Here is a 22,919-nt window from a genome sequence, read left to right on the forward strand (position 1 = left end):
TTTTAATTCCTTCGAGAATGTATGTATTTTATCCGGAGTATTTGAGTAATAATGGCCATAATGAGCCCCAAATTTATGGTTTTATGAAAAACCATGGTTTTGCAGGGGACGCTACCCTCAAAAAATTTTTGCCACTTTTCTTGAAGAAAAACCCCATACTGGGGAGATATTTTCAAAATTGGCTTTTGTGAAATGGTTGAAGAGACCTCATTCCTTGGATGGCGCATAGACGTATTGCAAGTATTTAGAGATGATCTGGTGTAGCAACATCCTTGCGTTTTGAAAAAAATTTCAAATTTGGTTAGAGTCGTGCTTACATCGTAGACACGTTTTCACTGTATATTCGATATAAAGCCTAGTACCAACTTCGAGTTTTCACAGGAGCAACTGTCAAAACGCACTATAAAAAAATGGAGACGAAAATAATCCAAGCACATTCCGTACAAGTGGTACTGAGTTCTATGAGCAAAATAGTAGCGAAATGTATTGTAGTTGCATCAGGATAAATTTAGCAGAATATTAATTGCAAATGTAATTAAAGGTTCACGAAATGGGCCGAATCAACTCTGCTTCAATACTGTTGTCTTTGTTGTGTGTTTTTGTTCGACTTTTGTTTGTGATCTGACAAAGAAAAAGAGTCCGTCGGATTTCGCAATAATTTTATAGACATATTCCCTGTGAATGAAAGTACAACCTACTTTGAAATCTCCCCAAATAATCTTGAAACATTGAAAAAACAACTTTTTCAAATATTTTGGTAGGACCAGGGTAACCAGCTTTGAAGGCCTACCAATGGGCCAACGAGCATTTAGGGCCCTGAACTTATAGATAATCTGGTTATAGCAGCTCAGTTATAACCATTAAAAATTTCGTGATGTTATGTACATATGTATGTATCTTTATCCATTCAAAAATTACGGACTTCCGCTATCTTCTTTTATCCCACTTTGTGTCGCTGATTCATTCCCATTGTTAAGATGGAAGTATTCATATCCGAATGTAGTAATAGGTATTTCCATTTTTATGAGGTGGCAACGATATCATTTGACAAAAAAAAAAATAATAATATAAGCCGCCGACGGAAAACGTAAGCCAATACATTCAAATGTTCACAACATGACTTTGTTTCCCACTTTTGGGGTGCAAGAGAACAAAACACGAAGATTTTATGCATATTCGACTAAAAAACTTGGTGGTAAAAGAAACAGAAAAATTGAGTAATACCGTGACCTCTTGCCGATTTTAAACGGGTTCAGAGTTTTTTTTTATCTAACCTTTACATATCAGCCACCATTGAAAAATTTTAGTTAAAATAAATTAACTGTCACTGTGTAAAACCATCCATTCACATAGCTACTTTTGTCGGTACACTGATAACGATTAGTGCACCGACTGCAATCTCCAACAACAACACAGACCAGAAATAAAAATCTTCGCTGCCATTCAAATATGAATGTGTATTGACTTTTCCTTAGCAAACATTTTCTCTGTGTAGTTTAATTATCACAAAATCAACAGCAGCCAATAACAACAATCAATTCTGTGAGTTTGCGTGTGTAAACACTAGAAACCACAAAAGCAAAATACAAAATGAAAATATTCTAAAAATATTCCACTCCCGTAACTAAAAATATTTACAATTTTTAAATTCGTTCATCATCGTTATCGCCGTCGTTGTATCTCTGCTGGCAAACACAATACTACAAACACACACACCACTCTCTTCCCAAACATATGGTCGTCGAGTGTGTGAATTCACTTCACTCGCACGAACTGACATATCCACACTCACTAGACACATATGCACACGTTCGCTCGCATTCACTTGCCGAATATCGGTGTGAATTGAAAATGTTTTTTTTTTTTTCGGAGCTTTGTGATCCACCATAAGCCAAAAAAAAAAAAAAATTGAAAAAAAAAATTCGCATGACGTTACGTGACGTCGTTGTATACGGTCTCTCGACCTTGACTCATCGGCATGAACTGTAAAACTAAAACGTTTTACACACGAATGAGAAACAAATGCATACCATACCAAACTGTTAATGCGGCACGACAAGAATCGCAAAAGCAAAAACAATGAATGTGATGAGGGAAAACACCCAATCCAACCACAACCACATGCAACCATAAAGAGCTTCGAACCTCAACAAGTTTCGATCATACTACAAACTGTCTTAAAACATTTTTGGGCATATGATGCCAAAGATGAGAGAAGTTGATATGTACATACTACTACTATAACTTTTGAATGTCACATAGTACAATATAACTGAACCGGCATTTTTTAAGCAAATTGTTCTTTTCAACAGGGCATACAAGCTAACCATGCACAGTGGTCGAAATGACTGATTTATTGCCTCAAAACCTGTGACGCTAAGGATAATTTTTTTTGCTAATATTTTTTTTTGGCGGGGAATAGATTAAGATACACTAAATCCAAAACCCAACATTTTTTAAAGTTGTTTGTATTCTTTTTTTTTATGAATGTTGCAACATTTTTTCATATTTTAAAAGTTGTTTTTATACATACCACCATAAGATGGGGGTATAGTAATCTAGTCATTCCGTTTGCGACACCTCGAAATTTTGATCTGCGACCCTTTAAAGTGCATATATTCTTATCGTCTATCTGCTGAAATAAGGATTGAGGTCGAACGAATAAAGCTAACCACTTGAAACTTTGCAAAGATACTTCTTATTGATGTAGGACATTATAGTTTGCAAATGGACCCTATCGGTTCAGATTTTGATATAGCCCACATATAAACGGATCCATCGATTTGATTTCTTGAGTCCCTAAAGGTCGCAATTAATGTCCGATTTGGCTATAACATTGCGTAATGACTTCTCAAACAAACGTGCCAAGTTTGGTGTGAATCAGTCCATCACCTCATGTAGCCCCCATATAAACCGATCTTCCCATTACACTTATTGGGTTCCTAGATGAATTTATTGAATATGAATATGATGAATATATTGAATTTTTCGTCTTAATTTGAAGAAAAATTAACTTTGTGCTTAAGACAATATTGGCAAGCATATTATCAATTTGTCTACAAACATGGCTAAAGAAATAATTGTGTCATTTAACCTCTAAATTTAATGCAGTATAATTTTTGCAAAGAATGGCTTCTACCTTTTTCAATTAAACATTTTATTTTTGTCGTTGTTCTCCTTGAAAAACAGGAATTTAACAGTAACATATCGTTAAAAAAGCGATGGCATACTTTTGTAAAACTTGTTTTTATTTGTTTTGTTACCAGTTAAAACTTTCTTAAACCACACCATTTGCATTGTTAATCTTTGAAATGGTAAGATATGCTCGGCAAATAGATTTTTCTCTTCTGTGAAATCGATAACTTTCGGAGGAATTACGTTCATAAGCCATAATCCAATTAGTATTTACGGAATAGAATTAATTTTCGAACAAAAATTCGCTCTACAACGGATGCGAGAATTATACCCAAGGTTATAAACCGATTTGGACCAAACTTTTCCACGGAAGTTGGAATTCATAGCAGAACACTACGTGGATAATTTCAGACAAATCGGACATTTCTAAACGCATAAGATTTCAAATCAGGAGGTTGCTTTATATGGTAGCAATTTAAATCTTACTAAGCTCGATTGTTGGAAGTCGTAACAAAACACTATGAGCAAAACTAGCTAAATCGGATAACAATTACGGCTTGCAGTAGCTCAAGATATTTTGGAAGTCGTGAAAAAACACCACATACAATGTTTAGCAAATCGGATAATAACTGAGGCTTCTAGAGCTCATAAAGTCAAGTTGAAGGACCGTTTTATATGGGAGCTATATGCAAATCTAAACCGATATGGCTCATTACCAATCTCCAAGGACGTACATCAATAAGAATTATGTATGCAAAATTGCAAGCGGATATCTTTATCGTTCAACCCGATTTCTACAGACGGACGGCCGGACTTGGCTAGATCGACTTAGAATGTCAAGAAGATCAATAATATATACTTCATGGGGTCGTAGAGCAATATTTCGAGGTGTCATCCATGACCGGAATGGCTTAATAAGTTCACCCCACATTCTATGATGGTGGGTTTAAAATTCAAAAAGGGCAAATTTGACAAAAAACGAATTGTCAAAATGTGGTTTTTTGACGCTGATGATGATTGATGATTATTTTTCGGCCCGCATTTGTCCAATTCCTTTCAACTCATCTCCCTCAGTTCTAACATGCATACACCACCCACGTTTGAATGGAATGTTCGCTTTAAGCAAAATACAACATGTTGCATCGTGTGCTGTGTCTAGGCTTGAGGTTGTAATCTCCACAATTGAGGAATTTCTGTTTTTTTTTTTTTAATGGGGTTTGACTTTATTTTGGCCTGGTATCTGGTCGCTGGTTGTATCGTCGTTTCGTGTTTGATTGTGTTTTTTTTTTGTTTGTTTTTTGTTTTCGTATATTTTTTGCTTGTCACTTTTGTTGTTGCTGGCTTTGCCGTTTTCGTTTTGTATGCGGTCGTCGTCGTATTTTATTATTATTATTGTTGTTGTTGGACTTTCAGTCTTATCACCACTTGGAGTCCATTCCCCTTTTAAACTAGTTGGACTGGTTTTTAGTTTTCATTTCATTTTTTTGTTGTTCATTCGTGTCTTTCATCTTCGTATTTGCAATTTTTCACTGTTTGAATTTTTTTTTGTTTTTGATTTTTGCTGTTTTCAAATCGACGAGTGTATGTAGGTATGTTGTTATATATGGCATTGTATGAAGTGCACTCGTTCATGAGTGTATGATGTATGGACGACGTGTGTATGTTGAAATGTATGTAAATGGCTGTGCATGTTTTGCGCTTTAATGGTTATACGTTTTTTGGTTAGTTTGGTTAAAAAAAGCTGCGATTATGCTGAGGTGGATGTGTGGGTATGATGTTCCGTGTGTGGTGAAAATCATCAATGGTGGAGAAGGAGGCGCTGACAAATTCGATAATGCATTATGTACTATATCTCTTAATGTGTTGAAAAATGAATAATTGAAACGGCTTGCTGACTGTTTTTTTCATTGAGGCAACTGACTACATAAACCGGGTGAAAATCTATTAAATATTTTTGTTTCTTTCATTTTGAGCAAATGGTACCTAGTCTTTGAAAGAAAAGGGGAGAGGGTTAAATACTGAATGCGATATTTTCGAAATGTATGGTAGGTACATATTGTTAGGTAACTAGATGGATGGATGACCTATTTTAATTCTTGTTGTTTTTGGAATAGAGAAATTTGCAATGGTTTTTGGCATACAGAGAGTTTATGTTTGTACAGTGGCTCATATAGCAAATGTGCCCATGTTCAATCATTAAGGAACAGGGGCAAACATCTCACATATCGATGAGTGCTGTCTGATTCAAGTTTAAGCATGGCTTCTATGAATGGCATAATACCTCACAAATGTCGCCAGCATTAGGATATAAAAACCACCTATGAAAGAAAATTTTCCTGGTGTTCTCGCGAGGATTCTAATCATGGCGTTCAGCGTTATATGCGGACATGTTAACCTCCAGAGATGCCAACTTAGCGCTTCTCTCATTAGATTTGGTGCTTTTTAGGTTACCAAAAACCCAAAAAGGTACCATGTAGTGGCAAACGAAAAAAGCGCTAGGTGAACGCTTTTTGAATCTCTATTTAGTGCTTTTTACCCTGTTTTGTAAGGTTAAATTTTTTACTGTCGCTTATTGTCACGGGGAGCATTTAATAGCCTTTTTTATATAACATGAAACTTCCCACAAACATTCCATTTAGGAATAGGGGATATGTATTTCTCACAAAAAATGAGTGGGGTCCGATTAAAGTTATAGCCTTATGATCAGCCACCACTTTTTGTCGAGTTCAAACGAATCGCTGCTTAACATCTTCGAAGAAAAGTTTCATGTAGCAGAATACATCGGGAAAGGCTGAACTATTAACAACAAACATTCGGCGGCGATACCCCATTATTTTTTTGCCAATTCTTTCACTCGTCGTGATTTGCCTGGTTTTTTCCTTTGTTTCAAGGATAATTTCCCTTAAAATTATACACCTATTTGCAAAAATTTCAAAAGACGAAGTTAGTGCTTTACTGTTTACTGTTTTTACTCTTTTTACAATTTGTATTACGGTTCTTGTTGGTAAAATGTTGGCATAACTGTTAACCTCTGCGCTACGATGGTCTCCACAGCGGTCCATATATGTTTTTAATGCTAAAATATTAATTTATGGAAAAACCATTACAAAAATAATTGATTTTGCAGATAAAAAGAGGCTTAGGAAGTCAAAGGAAATTTTATGTTTTTTTAGTATCTTACAAAAACGATTGTGTTGAAAAGTATTGCTGAGTCAATATGAATGATCTTACTAACAGATATATACAAATTTTTTAAAAATCGAGGGACAAGCATTAATGTCATCGCTTCTCTAATAATAATGCCATAGATTTAGAGAAAGTTTTGAATAATAAAATATTTGCTGAAATTGTCTGATAACCAGTGTGCAGTTCACTTATCTATCTAAGTTTTACAAAATTTATTGCCATATGACAGAAATATCTTAAATTATGATTAACATATCTTTACTCTTTTTACAACGGGCTTTTTACATACAGTGACCCACATAAGTGTTCGTTTTTCGCTTTTCTTCAATATAGCGACGAATACTTTTGTGAGCAAGATTTTTTAGTTATTTTCAATTTATCATTAGTACAGTGAAGATATTTTATTATTTTTTTTTTTTGCATATTTCGATTCTTTATATACGTCTTTAGGCATCTCGATAAAAATATTTTTGCAAAAATGTTCAAAGGTTTACAAAAATCTAATAAAGATATTTGAAGAAAACAGAAAAACGAATACTTATGTGAGTCACTGTACATAAGTCTCATAATTATCTCATTAAAATCATAATTTCACCACACCCCTTGCTATCTATAGTACCTCTTCTATTGTCTGTTTTTGTGTTGTAAACAAACACATTAAATCCCATAATTAAAAGGCCATGTGAAACTACCACTGTTAACTGTGAACCATAAATGTCCCACAGTGCGTTTAAATAATAAATAAGAGACAGTCAAATGATACACCTCATTGACCTAACATCTGTTAATTTAACACCTTATCTTGTTATATCTCTCAAAGCGCGCGCACATATACATGCATGCATACTGTGTAACAGAGACAATCAACACGCGAAACCTCAAATGTTAAGCTTAACAGTGGAAGAGTGTGTCGGCGAGAAATCAATCTAAATAAAAGGAAACATTTGCTGAGCAAATGTTGAGAGAGCGGTGAACAGAAGATAGATAGAAGAAGGAAGAAGAGTGCAATGAAAATGTATCTCAAATATGCATAGTTGTAAAATTTAAGTAGTAAATGTGGCGATATGTTAATGTGTAGTAATTATTTAAAAATTGGGAAACAATTTTAATCAACGGATTATAATTGGGAGTTAATGGGATAATAGTAGCAATGCAATTTATTTTTAGTTTTAGAAACTTATTCCATTATATTTATTTTGTTGGAAGCAAAATAAATAGGTAACTCATTGCTTAAATGATTTCTTTTGTTGAATTCGTGGTGTTACTACTGCTACTCTATTCTTTACTCGCTCGCACACTGGCACACCTACAACCCAACATTGGCAAAAGATATGTATGCATGTAGCCATGTACACATTCATTCTGCTCACGAATGTATGATTCGGTATGTATGTAGAAAAGTATTTTGTACAATGACGTTGCGAACAGCAGCAGCGATGAGACAACAACACAACACACCACCACCATCATGAGACCATTTATTGGCATATAAAATATTTCTCTTCCTTCCTTTTAACATTATCAACGTCTCGCGGAACAAGACAAGTTTTTTCTTCAACGTCTCCCAATTTTTTCCATTCAAATTGAAAAGAAAACTTTTTGTGTTTGTTGCAATATGCAGAAAAAAAAGTGATGTGAATGAAAAAGTAATACAAAGCTTAGCAAAAATTAAATTGCTTCAAAGAATCATCCACAACCATTAGTGTTGATAAGTGTTTGCAAAAGGCATTCGCTAGAAAATTAATTTGAAAAATTTAAATTGCAAAAATTTATTATAAATAACTCTAGGGAAAAATCTTTCTTCAGTTCCTCTTCGTTTTGTTTTCGGCAGTGTTGGTTTGCCGACACACACACGCACGCAATCAAACGTCCTCACATTACGACGATGGCGAACGACGATCATCAAACCCAACATCAAACGATGAGACAACAACGATGACGAAGTGAAAAAAAAACAATTATTTGCTACTTTTTCCATGTTCTTGTTGTTACTTTTCATTAAATCGCATCGAGAAGAAAAAACAAGACGTGACAAATTAAAAAAAAAATTAATTTTTCCCCAAAAACGCCAACGTTCACTCACAACACTCTTTATCTCCTTCTGTCCCATGCTAGCGGCTCGGACTGTTCTCTCAACGTACTCACTCACACAAGCACATTCTAGTGACAGAGCGAGCGAAATGACAGTCATCGGTTGGATTGTGAAAAGAAAACAAGAAATAACGAAAAACAAAGTTTTTGCAAAAACTACTTTAAATAAATTCGCACTGAAATAAAATTGTGTTTTCTTTTGTGGAAGTTGAAAATAAATGAGAAAACCCAAATAAATGGAATACGCAAATTTAAATGAAAACACATTTAAGCATCTTATTATTCTTTTTCCACATATTCTACCTACTACCACCCAATTGAAACAATGAAAGAAAGTTCAACATAAAATTTCTGAAGTGAGAGGAAAAAAAGTGTACCTACATACTTATCTAATGTGTGCGTGTGCTATTGATGGAGCCTTAATAAAGAAATAATAAACTTAAAAATTAAAAGCAAAAATGTGACAACGATGGCAAATATTTTGCTCGACAATTTGCAATTTACATACAAAGTATGAAATATCAAAAAGTTTTAAACAATTGAAAAACGATGAAAGCAATCGCAATTGGAAAATGTGAAAAATTTTTTTAACCAAAAATATATGGTTTTTAAAGTTTTCTTAATAAGGAAAAAAATCACAAAATTCTATAGTTGTGTCGTTGGTCTCCCCCTTTGTGGTAGCCATTTTTATTTTTTCTCATGTCTGCTTTGTTATTTTGCCCGTATTCATTTCGTGTCTTGTGTTCGTCGTCGTCATTGCCGTCTTCTTTTCCCCCATCCACATTCATCTACACACATTTCATGCAAATCTCTTAAACTTTTTCCTCCTCTACTGCTATTTCTTCTTTTTTTTCACCCCACCAAGACTTTGTAAATGTCTAAACGGCAACCAACAAACGACAAACAATCGGCCAGACCGACGGTTGGACGGACATATGAGACGACATACCAACCGTCCGTGTTGTCGTCGTTGACGGGTTCTATAGATATTTCGTGTTTATTCGCGGCGTTGTGTACGTGTGTGTGCGCGCAATGGCAAGAATTCAAAAGTGGCAGCAACAACAACAATAATGCCATGAGTAAATTCACTCTTTTATTTTCTTGAGTTGTGTATTTTAGGAATTAGTAGTGCATGGACATTAGCGCACTCTTATCCGGCAGTGTGTTTTTTTCCTACAGCCTGCTCTTGTGTGTGCGTGTTTAAAATCATTTTGTATATTCTGCCTCCATGCTTTAGTGTAGTGCTGTTTAATTTTACAATATTTCTTGTTCTCTGTTTTGATTGTTTTCTTCTTTCCATTCTTCTTCATAAGTACACAAAGTCAAAGTATGTGTGTGTGTGTGTGTGCGAAGTGAGTTTGACTGCGAGCGAGCTGTTTTTGGGAAACACTTTACAACACTGGTTTTCCTTTATTTGACATAATACTACGAGTGTCATAGTGTTAACTCTTTCTCACATTCTCTCTCTCTCGGTAATAGAGTATCTTTGACAAAGAACAAACGAACGACAGCTGTTTCCATCGTCATCTTTCCTAAACATAAAAAAAAGTAAAATACAAAAAGAAGTAACACCCGATGGAAATAAGAAAAAAACTTACGATTAATTAATGAATTAAACTTAAGGTTTACAAAAAAATAAAGACCAACGCAAAAAAACCCTCAAAAAATTTTGTTCGAGGAGGCTAACTATCATGAAAATGATGTCGTCTAAAAGATGTGAGTGCTTTTAGGGGCGAAATTTGTGTTGTCTTTTCCTTTAACCTGTGCCCCCGGTGTTTTTGATTTATATTAAATTTTTTTAGTTTGATCTTTGCTTAAAAATTATAGTTTGTAGTTGTTTGTATCTATTATTTATCATATTTTCTGAAATTTCACCTATCCTCACGTAGGAAATAGAATAAAATCTCCCTATCACATAATCTTTCTTGCCCCATGTACATAAGTTGTGTGACTATGTAAATATGTATGTCAAATGTGAGTGTTCAAAAGTTTTTGTTCTTACGAGATTCCACCCTTAAAAAATCATTTGTTCTTTACAACGTTCCCAATGTGTATGTTGGTTTGTGTGGATTTCCGTCATAATTAACATTGTGAAGTTCCTTCTTTTTTTTCCCACAATATTAATGGTTGCTTAAGAATATGTGTTCTTCCTTGTAGAACTTTCTTCCTTCGGGTTTTGGTAATTGGTGAGGGAAACGGTGCAAACAAACAAACACGAACTTTTCATTATTCATCCAAAATCATAACATGTATGTATGTAACCTTTCTGCGATGCACTAGCATCTTCGAAAAAAAAGAAAAAGAAAAAGTAAAAGCAGTGTTGCCATGCTAGATTATAATTGATTAAGGCATTTACTTATAACCATCGAATTGTAGTATAGCAAATAAATATTAAAGACATGATAGGTTATTAATAGTTTGGATATTTATGCAAAATCGAAAGTTTTATATCTATTATTTGGCGGTGGTATTTTCCAATATTTTTTTTATAAACTTACATTGAATTGAAATTTTCAATTCCGCCAGAAAATATGGAATATATCAGAGCATTTGCCTAATAATTGATAAAAAAAATTGGATTTTCCATAAAAATCCTCACACCAGTTATCAAAGTTCATATTCATAAAACTTAATGCAGCGGAAAAATGCACTTCATAGGTCGCACGTCCGATTTCGCTGAAATTTCATTTGTTGATGTGGTTTGAAAGACCAGAAAGGCGAGTCTGAAGTCCGTTTTTTGGGGCAAAGGCCCGTGACTCCCCTAGGGGTCAAAACCCAGCCATTCAATATGGATATCAAATGAAAGACATTGTCGAATAGATAATAAATATGCTAAAACGTCGCGAAAATTTGGACTAGGAAAAGACTCAAGAGGTCTTAACATAGGCAACATGGGTTTTAGATGAATAAATAATAAAAAATTGTAGTAAAATCGGCAAATTTTAATAAAATTTTCACCTTCGGCGCATTTCAATTCTTGTGGCATAAAATAAAAAATGTAAAATTTTTTTTTAATTTTCAGTAGTAATCTACTTATGAGCCACATTCTTCATTTTTAATCTACTCGTTAATACCTTTTGTTTAATGTCCATATTGTCTAGGGTGGGCCACGGGCCTTTCCCCCAAATAAGAATATAAAATTCGTTTCCCTGGGGTCAACCCACATTCACATATAAAACTTTTAGCAAAATCGGAAGTGCGCCGACCTATAAAGTACATTTGTGTCACTGCAGCTTCAAAGTAGGTTTATTTGACAGATATTCTCTATAGACCTGTCAAATAAAACTACTTTAAAGCGATGTAAACTTAAGATTTTTTTTTTAGTTTATAGGCTGGTATTACGTCCCATATTCACAGTTGAAAACACTTGTTATTCGCGATTACTTTTTGAAAAACTACAAAAATCTCAATAACAAATAACATTTTCTTTTATTTAAATGGTTGCTTAAACATAGCCCCACAAAAAATAGGCTATAGGCACGATAAATCGCACAATATAGGCGGCCAATTGACCGGTCCCGAACGTGAAATAAAATGTTCACCGAATTCGCCTCTCAATAGGTCGATTGTCTTGTTGAAACCACATGTCATGCAAGTCAAGCTCTTGCATTTTTTGCAAAAATAAGTTGGATATCATCTCACGATAGCGCTCACCATTCTCAGTTACGTTACGATTCGCATCATCTTGGAAGAAGTACGGTCCATTTATGCCACCAGCCCATAAACCGCACCCAACCGTTACTTTCTGGATGCATTGGTTGCTCTTGCATAGCTTCTTGCTGATCTTCACTCCAATATCGACAATTCTGCTTAAATAGCGCATGATGGTACAAGTAAAGGCCAAAACAGAGTGAGTGCGTTGAGGAGGGTCGCGTTGAAAAATGTAACTTTGCCAACAAATTAGCAAAAGTTAAACAATTTTTAACTTCGAAGACCAAAAAACACTACTTCACGTTTGGCAAAACAGAATGGCGCTCGCTTTCAAGCTTAAACATAGCTCTGACTTCATTCACCTATTAAATTATTGTGAAATCCGACGGACTCTCTTTTTTGTCACAACACAAACAAAAGTCAAACAACAACACAACAAAGACAAGAGTATTGAATCAGAGCTGATTCAACCCATTTCCTGAGCATTTAATTACATTGGCTATTAAAATTGTGCAAAATTTATCCTGATGCAGCGACATGTCGCTACTATTTGCTCATAGAACTCAGTACCACTTGTACGGAATAGTGCGTTTTGGCAGTTGTTGGTGTGAAAAGTAGAAGTCAGTACTAAACTTAAAAGTTAAATGTTTTTTAACGTTTCTCCGTTGATTTTTTGGAATTTGTGTACAGAGTTGCGTTTTTGCAACACGACGCTTAAAACAATAGCTCCTTCTGAATCGGCCTTAAGTGCATCTCGATAGCGCTCATGACTTTCGATAATTAATCAATAATTGATAATTAATCAATAATCGATAATTAATCAATATTGATTAAGTTGCTATCACACGATATGTGCATTATATATGTGCTGTCACTTTCTGCATCCAGAAGACTTTCCTTAGTTACATCAAATACGAATAGAGCGCGCTCTAATCGGCATGTATTCCCATATGTACTGTATATTTTTTTATAGACATGCGTCCACATTTGTAGTCGATAAATTAAGAGCTCGCTTTAATCGCAAGAGTTGAAATCCGTTTTCCATATTAAATTTTTTTATATTTCACATGATGTGTACAAGTTTCAGAGTTGTTATCATTAAAAATAGATATGACAATACATATCGTGTGATAGCAAAGTATTTGCATTCAAAAACAAAGAAAACGTGATTATAATAGGCATATTGACTTTGGAGAGCTTGTTTAAAATTATGATGAAATTGGTAACATTTACATTTTGGTAACTAGGGAGCAAATGCAAATTTTGCCCATGATCATTCCACTGAGGAACAGGGGCAAACTTCTCACATATCAGTAAGTGCAGTCCGATTCCAGTTTAAGGTCAATGACAAGGGGCCTCATTTTTATAGCCGAGTCCGAAAAGCGTGTCCTCTTTGGAGAGAAGTTTTTACTTGTCATTGTACCTCTCAAATGTTACCAGCATTAGGAGGGGAAAAACTCGCCAGGATTCTAGGCGTTCAGCGTCATAGGCGGGCATGCTTACCCTTCTGTATATATGTGGATTTGGCGATCCTCGTCTAGCTCCTATTGGTGGGCAAGCTCTTTCAGGTTGCAAGGACCGATCGCTGCGGGAATATAATGGCCAATTACTCGCCTTCTCATATGGAGCATCATAGGCATTCAGTATTTATGCATGAGCCGGTGCCGCCCGGCCTCTTACTGTGACTCTCCGCTCAATACCGCTGATTGTCCGCGACTGTATGCAGCATTCCACTATCCGCAACCTGCGGACGCCCCCGGTAACTCGCAGCTAAACTTCTCATGATACCAATGAACACCACACAGATCGGAGATCAAAGTTCCAGCCTGTGTCGTGTTCATAGAGATCGTATCATATGCCAAAGTTTAAACTTTGTCTTCAGACAACACTTTTCTATGTCTATTGGTATCTATACGCGTTTAACTTTTTTTTTCCTTATTTTATTTATACTATTTCGAAAGGGAAATCAAGTATTCATAGGATCTTTATTGGATGGGGAAAATACAAAATATTTTCTTTTATAATAATTTTGTATTTATCATATTTAATAAGCACACATTTGCGATTATTTTTACTTCTGGAAATTATCTTGGAAATGTTTAGACCTTACATTCTTATTTTGGTTGGGCTTCATAATTTTGTTAACAATTTTACTCTTTAACCATTAAAACCTTTAAAGTTTTATTTTTATTTTAATCGTATGTTCGTTATTTGTTTCTATTATTTCAGATGTCCGCCGGCGCTCAATTGCAGATGGCCCCACAGACATCGACGTCAATAAGCCATCATACAACGCCACAGCAACAGCAACAACATTTTGTTCATAATCCTCAACAGCAGCCGCAACAACAGGCGCAACCACAGCAGCAGCAAGCTATATTGTCACAAGTCCAGCAGCCGCAGCCTCAAATAATACAACAGCAAACACATCAACAACAGCAGCAGCAACAACAATTGCAGTTGCAACAGCAGCATATAACACATTATACACAACAGCCTCCGACGCTTGCCACAGCACACCATACAACACATCTTCAACCGCACCCACAGCAACAACCACAGCATCACCATCTTCAAGGGCAAACGCCGCAACAAGGAAGCCAGCTTCCACAGCAACAGCAACATACGCAACATTTGCTGTTGCATCAGCAGCAGCAACATAGCGGCGGTGGTCACAGCAGTAATCCTGACTCGAATATGAGCACTGGCTCTTCGCACAGCGAAAAAGATGTTGTTAATCCAGATATGTTAAGCACACAGCAACAATCCAGCGGTATTGTCCAACAAATTGGTATTTTACAACAACAGCAAACAACTGTCAACGTTTCGCCAGCTGGCAACGGTATGATGAACACCAGCGGTATGGGTATATCAGCTGATCCTAATGCCATGCAAACCACAAACCACCACCTTCCACACCAACTGACACATCAGCAACAGACCGTGGGCGGTGGCGCTGCTGGTGGGGTTGTTGGAACAACGACCACAGGTCGCATGGAAAAACTATCACGAACACCAACTGAACGTAAACGAAAAAGAAAGATAGCCGCATTGCATGCGGATGATAGTGGTGGTGCCGGTGGTGGAGGTGGAGGCGGCGGTCCTGGCAGTGGCAATGGAGGTAATAATAATTCAAGCAACGCTAGTAAATCAGCTAAACACAACAATTCCTCCTCCTCCTCAGGCACACAGTTATTAAAACCAAATTTATCTCTAAATTTAGGTGCTCAACAGGATCGTCTCCAAATGCCCGGTTCAGGTGTAGGAGGGGGCGGCAAGACGCCGCGACTATTGCCGCCCGGTAGCGGTGGTTCAGTTGGCGATAATAAAAAAATTAACGACTATTTTAATGCGAAACACAGTGTACAGTCAGCGGCCAATAGTCCTATGAGGCATACAGCTGGGGGTGGCTCGAAGAGCCCCTCATCGGCTGGCCCGCAGCAGCAGTCGCAGCAGCCGGGGCCACAGGCCCAACAAGTGCCAACATCCGTAGGCGGTAACAGCACGTATCCCATGTATCCACCTAGTCCACAACAACCACAAATGCCAGCACCTGGCATACCGCCCACACCCACGTCACAACCCCCGCCTCCAGATTTCCATTACAGTAGTGTAGTGGCCGCCAACTCGGTAACGGGCAAGCAGCAAAGGCAACAGCAAACTTCCAATGCAATGGTTCCTCCGCAATCACCACTCGTTGGTGTCGGTAATGTTGGTCTAATGTCATCCTCCCACATGGTACACAACCAATCAGCAGCTGGGGCGGCAGCCCTATTGGGTGGCCAAGCAACAACAGGTGCGGGCGGCGGAGGCAATGGCCCACCACCCCCTCCTCTGCCACAACAGCAGCAACAGCCAACTCTTCAACTTCCCGCCTCTTCCGTCGTTGCTACCACCGTGCAACAAACACTGACGACCTCGCAGCAACAGCAACTGGCTGCTGCAGCGGCCGCCCAACTGAATTCACTGCAACATGCCGGCATGCTGACAAACCCAGGCGGCGGTGTACCACAGAACGCCGGTGCGCCCCAGCAGCAACCCTCGACAGCGATGGTTACCAAAGCAACACAAACCGACCTCTCACAACACGAAATGCAAGAGCGTGAATCGGAAAGTGAAACAAGTAAATCAAAATTGGATGAGATGACAAGACTGTCTGATGAACAAAAATGTCAAATTATTGCTCATCAAAAACTAATCGATCAACATAAATCCCACATAGCCAAGTGTATTGATGTGGTCAAGAAGCTACTGAAGGAGAAGTCCAGCATTGAGAAAAAGGAGGCTCGCCAGAAATGTATGCAGAATCGCCTGCGGCTGGGCCAATTCGTTACACAGCGTGTAGGTGCTACATTCCAGGAGAACTGGACTGATGGTTATGCCTTCCAGGAGTTGAGCCGACGACAGGAGGAAATCTCCGCTGAGCGCGAAGAAATCGATCGTCAAAAGAAGCAACTAATGAAGAAACGGCCTGCCGAATCTGGTCGAAAGCGTAACAACAATAGCCAGCAGAATTCCAATTCCAATGATTCCTCCAACCTGAATGCCGGTTGTGATCGCCTATCGGGCAATGACAGCGGCATTGGTAGTGTAACTTCAGGGTCCGGCGGTGGTGGAAGTGGTCGTGGCCTGACGCGATCAAATTCAACGCAAGCTCAAAGTCAACTGCTACACAATGGCGGTGGCAGTGGCACCAGTGGCACTGGCATAGGTAGTGATCGCCTATCGGATCGCGGAGGTGGCGGTTCGGGACGCGGCGATAATTCTGGCAGTGGTTCCGATTCAGCAACGTTCCTTAAACCCGATCCTGTATCGGGTGTCTATACCGCTCAAGAATATTACGAATATGATGAGATTCTTAAACTACGTCAAAATGCTCTCAAAAAAGAAGATGCCGATCTTCAGTTGGAAATGGAGAAGTTAGAACGTGAACGCAATTTGCATATACGTGAATTGAAACGCATTTTAAATGAAGATCAGGTAAGACATGCCTCTTCCGTTGATATACCTTACTCCACTCATCATCACCTTGCATAATGTTTGTGAAAAACCTAAAAAAACGCTTTCAATTTTTTATCTCTTTATTTCTTTTTAGTCCCGCTTTAATAATCATCCAGTATTGAATGATCGTTACCTATTGCTGATGCTATTGGGTAAAGGTGGTTTCTCTGAAGTCCATAAAGCATTCGATTTAAAGGAACAACGTTATGTTGCATGTAAAGTTCATCAATTGAATAAGGATTGGAAAGAAGATAAAAAGGCCAACTATATCAAGTAAGCGAGCTTTGGGGTTATATGAGTTTTCGTAATTAACATGTGGGTCAGCATGAAGGGGGGTCACCATAGCAGCTGTGATTATGAACATACATAAGTACATGTTCAGTTGGTATATTGGCAAATAGAGTTTTTTTTTTTATTTATATACCAAACATGTAATGATATTTCATAAGAAAGCACTATTGTGGAAAATAATAGGGACAGTAAGGCAATTCATTTTAAAAATTCAGAAAAAACCCCAAGTACACCCTATAAATCGTCAACAATGTCGGTGGAAATATCATAGATTGGGGAATATTTCTTTCCAATGGAGTGAGCCCCATTGAATTTACAAATAACGTTAAAATTCTACAGAACTTTTTTCTTATATTATCTGGGGTCTAAATGTAGTCAGACTGATTTTGGAACTGGACAACAGCCCTAAGCGCACGCCTTAATACAGACAATCTTGGTTATAGAAATAATCTTTATTTATTTATTTACTATATAGCTATTATCTACTTATCATTTATTATTTATACAAATTTTTTTATTTTTTTTATATTTCAATTTACTTTTTATTTTTTTTTTATTAATTAATTTTTAATTTTTATATATTTCTTTTTTAACTTTTATATTTTTATTTTTTACCATTTTTTTAATTTTTTTAACATTTTTTTAAAATTTTTTTTACTTAATTAATTTTTCTTATTTTTTATTAAATTTTTACAAATTTACTTTTTTATTTATTATTATTTTTATTTATATTTAGTATTTATTTTTACTTATTTATTTTTTTTTATTATGTTTAGTATTTATTTTTTTATTATTTTTAGTATTTATTTATTTTTTTTTTTTAGTATTTATTTTTTACTTTTTTATTTATTTTTTTTATTGATTCACTTATTTTTTATATATTTATTTTTTTATTTATTATTTTTTTATTTTTCTAACATTTTTTAATTTTTTTGCTTATTTAATTTTTCCTATTTTTTTATTAAATTTTTACATATTTACTTTTTTATTTATTATTATTATTTTTATTTATATTTAGTACTTATTTTTTATTTATATTTAGTACTTATTTTTTATTTATATTTAGTACTTATTTTTTATTTATATTTAGTACTTATTTTTTATTTATATTTAGTACTTATTTTTTATTTATATTTAGTATTTATTTTTTATTTATATTTAGTACTTATTTTTTACTTATTTATTTTTTTTATTTATTTATTTTTTATTTATTTATTTATTTTTTTATTTATTTATTTATTTTTTTTATTTATTTATTTTTTTTATTTATTTATTTTTTTTTATTTATTTATTTTATTTATTTATTTTTATTTATTTATTTTTTATTTATTTATTTATTTATATGTTTTTTATTTATTTATTTTTTTTTATTTATTTTCTTTTATATATGTTTTTATTTTTTTTATTATTTTTAGTATTTATTTATTTTTTTTAGCATTATTTATTTTTTACTTATTTATTTATTTTTTTTTTTGATTTACGTATTTATTTTTTATTTTTTATATATTTATTTTTTATATATTTATTTTTTTATTTATTATTTTTTGTTATTTTTTTTATTAATTTTTATATATTTATTCAAGTTTTAATTTATTATAAATTTATTTTTTAATAACTATTTTTTTTCATTTATTTTTTTATTATATATTTTTTATATATATATGTATTTATTATATATTTTTTTTTAGTTACTAATTGTTTTTCAATTTATATATTTATTTTTTTTTTATTTATTTATTTGTTTTTATAACGTACTTTTTATTACTTTTTTATTCATTTAATTGTTTATTACTTTTTTATTCATTTATATGTTTATTACTTTTTTATTTATATATTTTTTATTGCTTATAAATATTATTTATTACTTTTATATTTGTTTGTATTTTTATTAATTATTTTTTTATTTATATATTTTTTTTATTTATATACTTTTTACATTTTTTTCTCCTATTTTAATTTTTTTTTTTATTTTTTTTTTAATTTTGTAATTTTTAATATATTTTTTTTTTTATTTTTACTTAATTATTTTTTATTTATTTTTACTTAATTACTTTTTATTTATTTTTACTTAATTATTTTTTATTTAATTCTACTTAGTTATTTTTTATTTATTTATTTCTTTCATTTATTTATTTCTTTCATTTATTTATTTCTTTCATTTATTTGTTTGTTTCTCTTATTTATTTTTTGTATTGCTTCTCATATATATTTATTTTTCTTTATTAAATGTTTTATATGTTTTTATATATTTATTTATTTTTATATATTTATTCGTTTGCATATTTATTTTTTATTTATCTATTTTTTACTTATCTGTTTTTTTATTATTTTTGTATTTACTTTTGTTTTTCTGGTTTTTTTTTTTAAATTGCTTATTTGTTTTTTTTGCTTTTTATTTACTTATTTGTTTTTCAGTTTTTTATTTTTTTTTGTCTTATTCATTCGTTTTTTATTTCTTCTTATCACTTTTACTTTTTTCTATTTATATTTTTATTTAATTTTTTTTTATGTTTTTATTAATTTTGTATTTTTTTTATGTTTTTATTTATTTCGTTTTTTAATTTTGTAATGTTCAAAAAAAAAAAAAAAAATACATAGTAATAGAATAATAAATATTTTTTTATATTTTTTTATTGCTATTATATATATTTCATATCTTTATTTTATTTTTATTTTTTTAGTTGTGTTTCAATTATTTGTTTATAGCTTCATTTATTTTTTTTTCGTTTTCTATTTTTAAATAATACATTTCTTGTTACTATTATTCGCTTTTTAGATTTGTCTATTTGCATATTTTTAATTTTTGTTTGCACTGTATTTATTTATTTTCTGCTTTATTTATTTACTTTTTTTTTAATTAGTAACTTATTTTTCATTTATTTTATTATTTATTTATTTAGTTTTTCATTTATTTACTTATTTTTTCATTTATTTACTTATTTTTTCATTTATTTACTTATTTTTTCATTTATTTACTTATTTGTTATCTATTTAGTGCTTTCTTGTTTATTTTCTTATTTTTTTTTTAATTTTTTCCAATTAAATTTTTTTAATTTTCATTTATTTTTTGTTAATTTATACTATATATTATAATTTATTTATTTATAGATTTTATTTTTTCTTTATTTACTAATTTTTTATATTTGTACTTATAGTTTTATTTATTTACGTTCTTTATATAATTATTAATTTAAAATTAATTTTATATAATTATTAAGCATTTTTTATTTTCAATTTATTTCATAAATATTTTTGTCTTAATATATATATTTTGTAATAAGTTTTTTGTTTATTTTTTCTCATTTTTTATCAATTATTGTATTTACTATTTAATTTTTTTGATTATCCTGCTTCCACTTATTAATTTTTTTTTTAGTTTAATTATAATTTTTTTTTATTTAATTTCAATGACAATTTTTTACACCACCACCAATTTTTTTCATTTTCTCCAAAGTTTATTTTTTTGTTGTTCCTATTTTTTAAAATGTTATTTATTAATTAAAAATAAAAAAAAATATTATTGTTTGCAACTTTGTTTACTTTTTCTTATTTTTTTGTGTTTTTTGAAATTTGTTTTTAAAATTAGCAATTTTTTTATGCATACACATGATAGTTGGTTTTTATATATTTGTTTAAATATTTCTGCAAAGTAAAGAATGAGGAAAATCATACGACTATTAATTAAGGCCGGAAATAGGATGCTTTCAATTCCCAATCTCAGTAGGAAGATTTTACTTATATAATTTTTTATGTTTTTTTTCAGACATGCTTTAAGAGAATATAATATTCATAAGGCACTCGATCATCCTAGAGTGGTGAAATTATACGATGTCTTTGAAATTGATGCCAATTCATTTTGTACGGTTTTGGAATATTGTGATGGTCATGATTTAGATTTTTATCTAAAACAACATAAGACGATACCAGAACGTGAAGCACGTTCAATAATCATGCAGGTATGTGCAAGGAAAAATTCAAATAATGAAATATTTGCAACTTTTTAATGTTGTTTGCATAATTATTAAATGTAGGTTGTTTCTGCTTTAAAATATTTGAATGAGATTAAACCACCAGTCATACATTACGATTTGAAACCTGGTAATATTTTATTAACCGAGGGCAATGTATGTGGCGAGATCAAAATAACCGATTTTGGTTTGTCCAAAGTAATGGACGATGAAAATTATAATCCAGATCATGGCATGGACCTAACCTCCCAAGGAGCAGGAACATATTGGTAAGATTTAAAGATTTATTGAAATAAATAGTTATGGTTTTAATGGATCTGTTTTTTATTTCTTTAATTTTAGGTATTTACCACCTGAATGCTTTGTTGTGGGTAAAAATCCTCCAAAAATCTCTTCAAAAGTCGATGTATGGAGTGTGGGTGTTATTTTCTATCAGTGTCTGTATGGCAAGAAACCGTTTGGCCATAATCAATCACAAGCTACTATCTTAGAGGAGAATACGATTTTAAAAGCAACTGAAGTACAATTCTCCAACAAGCCCACAGTGTCTAATGAAGCTAAGGTAATGAGTAAAATATTTAAAATAAAAATTTTGACAAATACTTATATATGGTTTATGATTTTAGAGTTTTATTAGAGGCTGTCTGGCTTATCGCAAAGAAGATCGCATGGATGTATTTTCGCTGGCGCGGCATGAATACATACAACCCCCCATTCCGAAGCATGGCCGTGGTCAATCGCTTACCCAACAACAGCAGCAACAACAACAGCAGCAACAACAGCAGCAGCAACAGCAGCAATCATCAGGTAATCAAGCCAACTCTGCCGGACAGACATCATTCTCAGCGGGCATGTTTGGCAATTTGAATCAATCGAGTTCGTCCTAGCTGCACACTAAACGTAATTCCAATTCATAATTGTTAAAGTTAATACAAAGTAATAGTAGCAACATCAATCATAATCAACACAACAACAACAACAACAATAATAACACCAACAATCATCATCCACAACAGCAACAACATCACCACCCTACCCAACAACAGCTGCAGCAGCCGCAACAACTTCATGCCAACAAACATAATGCCAGACAACAGCAACAGCATACAAATCCAAATCTAAATTCAGCCCATACTACTAGAACAGCTCATCATCAAATTGCAAACAACAACAACAACAACCTACATCACCATCATCACCACCACCATCATCACCATCATACAAGAAGAACCAACATTGCAAACATTGCAGTAACAACAAATTCAATAGCAGCAGCACCAACAGCATCATCATCCCTTGCCAACATTACCACCATTGGCGGTGGTCTTGGCAGTCGAAGTTTCCGTAGCAATCATCAAACAACAGCACCAATGCAACAACAATGCCGTCAAAACAAACAACAACAGCAGCAACATAAAATGCTCACCTTTTCTTAGGGAGGGGGAGAAGAAGAGAACAAATGAATAACAGCGCAAGTTACTCCTCCTCCTCTTATATTCCATACACACATGAACAGAAGCATTAATTAAACCCAAACTTTTTAAGAAAATGAAGAAACAACAACAAATAACAAAACACACGAAAAGAACATTTTTA

The 22,919-nt window shown here is 33.3% G+C and overlaps 1 protein-coding gene across 12 annotated transcripts in view; it reads left to right on the plus strand.

The window, feature by feature from the left end:
* LOC106085715 (serine/threonine-protein kinase tousled-like 1) overlaps positions 1-22,339 on the plus strand; it is a 593,262-nt gene extending 570,923 nt beyond the window's left edge. For 6 of the 12 annotated variants that reach the window (XM_013250087.2, XM_013250089.2, XM_013250091.2 and 3 more), the window contains 6 exons: positions 14,293-17,043; positions 17,159-17,337; positions 21,119-21,311; positions 21,387-21,592; positions 21,666-21,885; positions 21,950-22,339. In XM_013250087.2, the coding sequence (XP_013105541.1) occupies positions 14,293-17,043; positions 17,159-17,337; positions 21,119-21,311; positions 21,387-21,592; positions 21,666-21,885; positions 21,950-22,210 (3,810 nt within the window). In that variant the 3' untranslated portion in view covers positions 22,211-22,339. Of the gene's footprint in view, positions 1-7,765; positions 7,968-8,825; positions 8,924-9,789; positions 10,129-14,292; positions 17,044-17,158; positions 17,338-21,118; positions 21,312-21,386; positions 21,593-21,665; positions 21,886-21,949 lie in introns of those variants that run through there. The other 6 variants (XM_013250092.2, XM_013250093.2, XM_059366260.1 and 3 more) reach the window with 6 other exon arrangements.
* The last annotated feature ends 580 nt before the right edge of the window (positions 22,340-22,919 follow it).

Source organism: Stomoxys calcitrans, chromosome 4, assembly GCF_963082655.1.
Source record: "Stomoxys calcitrans chromosome 4, idStoCalc2.1, whole genome shotgun sequence".
NCBI classification, from domain to species: domain Eukaryota; kingdom Metazoa; phylum Arthropoda; class Insecta; order Diptera; family Muscidae; genus Stomoxys; species Stomoxys calcitrans.